Genomic DNA, 9,103 nt, shown 5'->3' with positions numbered 1-9,103 from the left:
TGTGTGTGTGTGTGTGTGTGTGTGTGAGTGACTGTGTGTGTGCCTGACGGGTTGTGAGTTTGTGTGTGTGTGAGATGGGTCGTGAGGGTGTGTGTGTGTGTGTCTGTGTGTGTGTGTGTGTGTGTGTGTGTGTGTGTGTGTGTGTGTGTGTGTGTGTGTGTGTGTGTGTGTGTGTGTGTGATGGGGTTGTGACTTTGTGAGTAAGGTTGGATGTCTGACTTTCTGTGGGAAGAAAAATCCTTCCAGCAGTAGGACCCAGAGGATTTTAGTAGGAAAGACCAACTGGACCAGCACACCTTTATGTTGTCTGAGGCAGGACAAAGATGTGAAAAAAAGTTGTTGAACACTGTAACAAAAAAGGTCGAGCTTTGAGCCATTTCATTGGCTAAGAAGAGTGAGAGAGGAAAATGCAATGGCTCTTGAGGTCAGAGCAAAGGCAGCTATAAATGAATCACAACAGACAGACAACACCTTTACTGACTCCACAGCAGCGCTTGTGCTCATCTCAAAAGGGGCAATATGAGCGCGTCTGTGGCCGTGTACAGGAATATTTACACGGAGGACCGCTTCAAGCAGGCCTATGGCTCAGATGATATCACGAGTGGAAGTCTGCGGCTCCGGGAGAAGCTCGCGGGGAGTTGCAGGTGTTCAAGACGAGCGTGCCTCCACCTGTTGAGCGAGAGAGTTCCCATTTTCAACTGGCTGCCACGATACAGACTGAAGAAATGGATTTTAGGAGACACAATTGGCGGCCTGACGGTCGGTATTCTCCACATTCCGCAAGGTGAGCTAACAGAAAAGCATCTGGATCAAAGTTGATGGCATTAATAATGCACTGTTATAAGTGTTTCATTTTAGAGTCATTTAACCAGGATTTTTCAAAAATAAATAACACCTTTACAATGATAACATAACTTAAAATGCTAATAATATGTTAATGATAATTATGAATATAATTAATTTGATGATAAAAAACCTATACAACAAAAACAATAAATAAATAATACACGCAATAGTTATTAATATGACTACAATTATTATTGTAAACAACTATCCAAATAATTTGAAGTATTGCAAGGTTATGATAACATTTCTATTAATTAACAGTTTGATGAAAACTATCAAAGTGGAGATACTAAACTTATTATTATTGTCAACTATTATTGTTGTACTCATCATGCATGAGCCATATTAGCCTGCATAAAGGTTTAACATTCTGATCATGTCTTTACTGATAAACTCTTTCCTTCCCTAAACAGGCATGGCCTTCGCCTTACTCACATCTGTGGCACCAATATTTGGCCTTTACACCTCCTTCTTCCCTGTGGTCCTCTATATGTTTTTTGGCACAGGTCGTCACGTTTCCACAGGTAAGCCTCATGTCCATATAACATCAGCTGTTTACATCTTAGAGAAGCAATACAACACTTTTTTTTAACAGGGTTACATTATCTCATGCATTCTTCCTGACCTCAATATCTCAGTTATTATGTTTAAACTGTTACTAATGTGATATATTGTTGCCTTCAGGTACCTTTGCTGTGGTGAGTCTGATGACTGGCTCTGTGGTGGAGCAGCTGGTTCCCACTCCTCTGGATATGAACTCCAGTTCCCCTGAAGCAGCTGACTTCGAGGCCCAGAGGATCGGGGTTGCCTCAGCTGTAGCACTTCTCTCAGGAATTATTATGGTAAGAAAGTAACGGTCACAAACTCAAAAAGTAATACAACTGAGATGACAGATCTTTGTATTTGTTGAGACTAGGACTTGATTCCCCAACAGAGCAATAACTACAATCTCTTGTGCCCCAGCTCTGTATGTTCTGTCTTCAGCTGGGCTTCCTCTCCACCTATCTGTCAGAGCCAATTGTTAAGGCTTTCACCAGCGCTGCTGCCTTCCATGTCACAGTGTCACAGATACAAAGCATGCTGGGACTGCGGCTCCCTCGCCACACTGGGACCTTCTCACTCTTTAAAGTAAGCACCGTTTCACTTTGACATCTTAATGGTCTGATCCAACATGTCATTTTTGGAATTTGCTCACTGTGTGTTCAGACTTTAGCGTCAGTGATGGAGAACCTGCCTCACACCAACATGGCGGAGCTGCTGATCTCCATGGTGTGTTTGGCTGTTCTGGTGATAGTTAAAGAAATCAACATGCGTTACAGAAAGCGCCTTCGTACACCAATCCCTGTGGAGATCCTTACGGTTAGTCATCTGGATTTTGAATGTTGAGGATTTTCTCTTAACGATGTAATCAGGTTATAATTCATTGTTTTATCTTTCCTTCTCAGGTGATTATTGCTACAGGTGTGGCCTACGCCTTCTCGCTGGATTCTTCTTACAACATTGAGATCGTTGGCCACATCCCAGCTGGGTAATCTTTTCGAAAAAAAGAAAAACAGACAACGTTTTTTTCGGAAATTTCAAGGAATTTGAATTCTTCTATCCTCAGATTCCCAAAGCCACGGATGCCTGCCGTGCACACTTTCCCTGACATCGCTGGAGACACAGTAGCCATCACATTTGTTGGATACGCTGTGTCGGTGTCTCTTGCAATGATTTATGCCGATAAACACGGCTATTCCATACATCCAAACCAGGTATGTGTGAGAATGTCACAGCTATTTGTAGACATGTCATGCTCTCACAAATCTGTTAACTTTTTGTTTTGAACCTGTGCTTTATTTCAGGAGCTCCTGGCTCACGGTATCTCCAACACGGTATCCTCTTTCTTCACCTGCTTCCCCAGCTCAGCCACTCTCGCCACCACTAATATACTCGAAAGTGCTGGAGGATACACACAGGTAGGTTACATGATGTACAAATGTTTCTGTCACATTCACAAACCTTTGATCTAATTAAGCGACACATTGCCGTTCAAACGTAAACATACCCGTCGCACCAAGAACAAAAAAAGGAAACACTCTTTTGCATATTGTTCATCACTCTCAAATTGCAACTTTAAATTAATATATATCCATCCATCCATCCATCTTCTCCCGCTTATCCGTGGTCGGGTCGCGGAGGTAGCAGTTCCAGCAGAGAGCCCCAAACTTTCTTTTCCCTGGCCACATCAACCAGCTCTGACTGGGGGATCCCAAGGCGCTCCCAGGCCAGCGAAGAGATATAATCCCTCCATCTGGTTCTAGGTCTACCCCTTGGTCTCTTCCCAGCTGGACGTGCCTGGAACACCTCCCTAGGGAGGCGCCCAGGTGGCATCCTAACTAGGTGCCCGAACCACCTCAACTGGCTCCTTTCGACGCGAAGGAGGAGCGGTTCAACTCCGAGTCCCTCCCGGATGACCGAACTTCTCACCTTATCCCTAAGGGAGACACCAGCCACCCTGCGGAGAAAACCCATCTCGGCCGCTTGTACCCGCGATCTCGTTCTTTCGGTCATGACCCATCCTTCATGACCATAGGTGAGGGTAGGAACGAAAATGGCGCGGTAGACAGAGAGCTTTGCCTTCTGGCTCAGCTCCCTTTTCGTCAAGGCAAGTCAAACGCAATAATTTGAGAACTTCTATTAAGTGGTTCCGAAACTTTTTTTAATTTTTATTGGCCACATACAATCTGAAATGCAAAGAGAACCAAGAATAAAAACCAAATTCAGATTGAAGAAACCAGTCAGCGAAATGGATCCATTCCTGTTGGGAGAACAAAGTTTAAAATAGCCGTTCAGAATAAATGTATATTGCAATACGAAACCCTTACCTTCAGGAATTCATATCTGTGATGGTAAATGGCCCTATGACTGCTTTTTGTACCATTCCATGGTTCTCTGCAAAAATATATATTTTAGTACAAGTCAACCAAACAAGTGTAATACAGCAGAAGTTGTGTACATACCTGACGCTACACTCCTCTGCCTCCTTGACTTGCATTTCGATTCACAGCAGTCACAAAGATTGCTCTGGGCCAAGTTGTCCAGCAACTCCCAACTGAGTTCATGAAGATTGGATGAAAAGATAATTAAAATGCATCTCAACTCTTTCAAATAAAGTCTCCACAAAGTTTGAATAGTTATGAACGGGATCCATCTGTATCTTCAGTAGACTGGGCTTAAGCTGAATAAGTCATCTCATGTAAACCAAATTAACCTACAAGTCAAATTCTGATATATTAAAGTACTATTTTTACCCATGCCCTTCGACAAAGTGGCAGGCTTTCTTAGTGCTGTCAAGACCATTGGGATCCCAAGCCAAAAGTTTGCAGTGGGTAAAGACCTGTTGAGTAGAGGGGAAATATAGNNNNCATGGCATAAATTAATCTCAGTTTCCACAATAAAACCTTGAATCTGAAAAAATGTAATGACCATTTACCTCTTCTCCCATAGCAAACGTAAAGGTCTGAAGTGATAATGAAGCATACTTGACCCAGGATGACGGGTTGCACACGGTAGACAGGGTAGTCCATCTTGAAAATGATTAACTCCACTGAACACAGTAACTTTTTATGACCGTAAATTACTTGAAATTACCCGGCACACTCAGCTATATGGGACTTAAGAAAGTGAAAGGGTAAAATGTAACTCGACGAACGTGTCTCATATGAAGACTGTCAAATGTAGTGTCGGCTCTCCCGACGTACCCACTAGGCCAGCACCATAATATGATACGTTAATAATATACAACTCGGATAAACTTTTCTGTTAAGACAACTTAAATAAAAGACCCGTGAGTACGGACGACAACCTTACATCGTATCAAATGAAAGACCGGACTAAATTTTAGTTACCCTACCGGACGTACCGTGCCACAAATACGTCAATTTTTAGTATCGTTTGTCGATTCATAAGTCTAACACTCACACCTATAAAGAGTTATTTGTATTGAATTTACAGGAAAAAGGAAGGAACCTCCAAAGGTAATCCAAGTTTCATATTTTGTACGTGTAAACTGATCCAGCCCTGTGACTATTTCCTTATGATGAAGGGGTTTACTAGTAAACAAATCTTTACCCAGTGGAAAATTAAGAGTTTTCTTTTGAAAAAGAACGTACTGAACTGCGTAACTGTTTTTAGGGTTGATAGTATTATAATTGAAATATATAATATGGTCTTTGATTAGTTTGTAGTGCATCTGTGGGTACGGATAGGTAGGAATTTCACAAAATTTATTCTTAACATTCCACAAGTGTGTCCCTATTATTTAACTAATTGTTTACGCACTAAATCACACGACTATTCGACTTATTTTTACTTAACCCACAATTCCGATTCACTAGCCTACGGGTACAGATAAGAACAACACACACAGCCAAACACACACAATCAAAAAACACAACATTTAACATAGAACACCTACTTTACGGAGAGTCCTTCTTCCCATATTCTTGTAACGTGACACCAGTCATCGTCGTAAGCCAGTACTACCAAAGGAAAACAGTTCCACGTGACGAAGAACAACGGACCGTCGACGGTACGCCCATATACGTCCATTCTGACCTTCTTCGTTAATTTAGGTTACATATAGGACTCGAGTTTGCATAAACTTAAGACTTGAATTAAAATAAACACAACGTCTGTACTTTCACTGACACCCGGTCTTAAAACACTGCGACTACACCGTCTTTCGGCTGGGGTCCGGCCTATGCAGGTGAAGAGGTCAGACCCATTGACAAAAGGGTTGATCGAGAGTCGTCCTCTCCCGATGAAGATACACCTAGGAGTGACTGAATTGAAAATCCTCTGACCATACACACTATATATAAAAACATTTGGACGTTCGACCTCAGACGCGATATAAAGGTCTGTCGAGAGAGTACCCCCTAAGAAAGAAGAGAGAATTGTCCAGTGGCCCTACGCGGCCCACATGTCGTGTACTAGACTGGAGCACGAAACGCCGAAGAATGTAAACCGTGAGTGGGTGGGTAACAGCTACGTATACTCTCCAAACAAAAGTATGGTGTGGATTCCCACGATTTCCCACTGTAATGAGAATTGCATGGTTAAGGTTACACCGTAAAAGCGTACCGGGACCCTTTCAAGTTAAACGAAATTATTCGAAGAGGGAGAGTTCTCGTGCTCTTCGCTACCGCGATGGCAGGGCTTTGAAACTACAGTAGTCCATATTTCAGAACTTCGACGAATATCTGTTACCTTACCCTCTGCACTAAACCCCTTAGATGTCGGACCAAAGACAAGATAAGGGTAATCGAAATAGATAACTTCATAAGAGTGTTTTTTACATGTAAATACTCTTGTTAGGGATTCCATGTGACACAAGGGTAAGTGACCAGTTACTCAAAAGGGTATCAAAATTAACTTGTCGGCTTGTAAACTCAGTAGAGATAAAAACGCTAAAACCTTCTTCCGAAAATCCGAACCGCATTCTCAAGTATCGATCTCTATACGTTAAGGACTTCCTTTACGATCACCAACCGTTACTGAAATACGACTACGCTTAACGATACGAATTTACATTATATCATTCTTCTTTCACTTCCTTAAATCTACACTTTACTACTGATACTTGTGACCCCCGAACTTACACAATCTTCTTTTATTTCACCTTTCCGTCGTTACAAACTTGAGCGCCCTGATAAACTTGATTCGAACTTACTGATACTAGACAGCGGTAGCCGTTGCCTAAAACGTGGGGGTAATACGAATATATACACGTACCGCAAGAGCAACAAATAGCTTAGGACAATGTAAAACCCGCTCAAAACTCGCAAAAGTGACTTCTCTTGGTACAAACGTACCGGCTCGTAACCACAAAATGGCTACCGTTGCCTTAAAACTTCTTTAGAGTTGACAAGGGCAACTCCACACGAAGTGCCGACGAAATCGTGTGTACACCTCAAAATCTAGTGAAAAACTGGTTAAAGGATTCTCAAATAATCGTTATAGCACACAATACGTTCCCTACGCAAGGGTACCGTTGTCGCAAGACTCCTTATAGTGATTACCGTGTCAATACAACTCCCGAGCTGGTAATTGACAGTAGACTTCCAGACCAGACCACAAAACCTGGTGAAAAGTATTAGTCAAATGCTGGTGTTAAGCACAAAAACCGCCTCCTACGCAAAGTACCTTTGTCGGATACCACTCCAGAGTCTAAAACCGCATCTCGACAACTTCCGGTACCTGCCACTATATGTTCGACTCTAACCCGCGCTAGCCTGACACAGGACCGCCAATGTCGCTGTAGCACAAAATTACCGCGACTACCCCTACGCAAAGGTACTACCTTTGCCGTATCCTACTTTGGGGTATTGAACTGTATCTCGACCAACTCCCGGTCAGTAATTGGTCAATAGACTCAGACCACGACAAAGATCGGAAACGGAAATCCATAGTGCTGTGTAGCACAACATTCCGGCCTCCCTACGCAAAGGTACCACTCAGAGTCTAAACCGCATGTGGTAACTCGTATGCCACAATGTTCCTTCTAAGCCCCATGCTAACCCTGGCACCAGGTAACTCAATGTCGCGTAGCACAAATACGCTCCCTAAGCAACACGTATCATTGGGTGTAAGAATTGTAGTCTAAACTACATTCGACAGTCCCGGTGGGTCACAATTGGTAGTACACCACTACCACCGCAAGACTCGTACAGTCACCTCAATACTGGTAGTAGTAACAAAGTAGTGTGTCCACACAAACTCGATTGCTTCAATACTTTGTGGACAGGAACTCGGGTCTCTAGTTTCCAAAGGTACCACTACACGTCAATAGTCACTCCTCCTCTCGGAAAGGTAACAAGACTTACTCTCCGATTTGCACAACGTACACTTTCAACAACTTCTTGGCATTGTATAATAGCCACTTTAAAAGTTGCACACTTCGTAGAGTTCTTGGGAAACCCGTAGACTTCACACGAAAAAAACAACAACATCAACAGTTATTACACCGTAAAAACGTCTGATTGATTTCCACACGCCGACGAACGACACCCTTCTACCCGGACTTACATGTTGCACGAAATTACCTCGATGCTCTACAAAAAGATGCAAAAGAGTACTCTTTACCTACAGAGCGTCCTCACATCCCAAACCCTTAAAACCGTCCAAATTTTTGATATATATACTTCCGCTTGAAGTTCGCCCAGGAGGTGAGATCGGACACTGAGTTCGTGGAGATCGACCGACTCGGACACTCTCTGAGATCGTAATTGCTCGACGCGTTATGTGTGATTACAATTTAGACTTCTCCGGAATGTTCCAGACTCGTTACAAATTATAAAGATTTCATACTTAGACTAAACTTTCAACAAATTATACTTATTACAGTCTTCTACACATGTAAATTTCCAACTTACTACAAAGACTCACTTTCACACTTCCTTGTCAAACGTCCAACTTCAACGTACTGCTAAAAAGTTCAGACTTCTCAAAGAGGAACTGAAGGTACAATTTTTACACTATTTAATACCCTACATAGAGCCCTTAAATACTTACTTTCATTATAAACTTGCCTCAAAGACGCTACACCCTCTTCTTCTGCCTGTTTTATTGGGCCGCCTTATTCCTTATTTCTTAAACAGGCCATCTCATCCTCATTTGTTCGAACCGTGATTATTCAAGTTATCAAAGTGAAAACGTCGTAAAAGACATGGTAAGACGAAATAAAACACGTCCGGGTTTCTGACCATACGATGCTAGATACTGGGCCACAAATTTTGGATGTCAGATCCTCTAGACGTCAAATTGTAACCGGAATACTTACCACCCATTTGTTGTACTCTTTGAGAGATGCTTGCCGTCGAGAGGGACTGAAAACATTGAATTACTGAGAAGGAGACAAATGACGGGATCTGCTGAAGAGTCCGGGACGACTTAGATGTGCGAAAGGAGACCCGAGGTAGTAGGGGTAGTACCGATCACACCACGTCTTGTGGGTAGTCGGGAACGACGACGAAGAACTCCTTACACATCGTCGATGGGTGTGGTCTCGACATGGGACTTTCGTGGTACATGGGATAGTTAGAGGTTATTTCCCATGAGAGTACCGTTACTCGTAACTAAATTTTTTTTTTTGTTTTGGAATAAAACCAGCTTTGGAACCATCATTACGATTATGTAAAAGAAATGGGTTGTCTTACAGAAAAACCTTTCACACAGCAGTGCTAGTTTTAAGTTGGTTCCGTTTTCAGTAGCC

The 9,103-nt window shown here is 42.6% G+C and overlaps 2 protein-coding genes and 1 long non-coding RNA gene across 3 annotated transcripts in view; 2 read left to right on the top strand and 1 right to left on the bottom strand.

Moving 5' to 3' along the window:
* Positions 1–299: 299 nt before the first annotated feature.
* Positions 300–3,025, top strand: LOC104956871 (solute carrier family 26 member 10-like). Its single transcript, XM_010784430.1, has 8 exons — positions 300–784; positions 1,260–1,370; positions 1,531–1,688; positions 1,810–1,974; positions 2,053–2,205; positions 2,292–2,374; positions 2,453–2,600; positions 2,691–3,025. Exons 1-8 carry the CDS (start codon positions 520–522, stop codon positions 2,856–2,858), a joined length of 1,251 nt encoding a protein of 416 aa, XP_010782732.1. The 5' UTR covers positions 300–519; the 3' UTR covers positions 2,859–3,025.
* Positions 3,026–3,530: 505 nt separating this feature from the next.
* LOC104956870 (uncharacterized) lies at positions 3,531–4,381 on the bottom strand. Its single transcript, XR_799609.1, has 5 exons — positions 4,322–4,381; positions 4,140–4,225; positions 3,849–3,940; positions 3,714–3,780; positions 3,531–3,646 (listed from the first exon to the last, which is right to left on the bottom strand). It is a non-coding gene; the product is annotated as an uncharacterized lncRNA (long non-coding RNA).
* A 4,520-nt stretch (positions 4,382–8,901) lies between these two features.
* The window catches only part of b4galnt1a (beta-1,4-N-acetyl-galactosaminyl transferase 1a), a 4,251-nt gene continuing 4,049 nt past the window's right edge, over positions 8,902–9,103 (top strand). The window contains exon 1 of the mRNA XM_010784514.1: positions 8,902–8,915. Coding sequence (XP_010782816.1) covers positions 8,902–8,915 — 14 coding nt within the window. The remainder of the gene's footprint in view (positions 8,916–9,103) is intronic.

The sequence above is a fragment of the Notothenia coriiceps genome, unplaced genomic scaffold (genome assembly GCF_000735185.1).
Source record: "Notothenia coriiceps isolate Sejong01 unplaced genomic scaffold, NC01 NC01_scaffold00026421, whole genome shotgun sequence".
In the NCBI taxonomy this organism is placed as follows: domain Eukaryota; kingdom Metazoa; phylum Chordata; class Actinopteri; order Perciformes; family Nototheniidae; genus Notothenia; species Notothenia coriiceps.
Note: the sequence above shows the minus strand (reverse complement) of the source record. Positions and strands in the feature narration are given on the sequence as shown.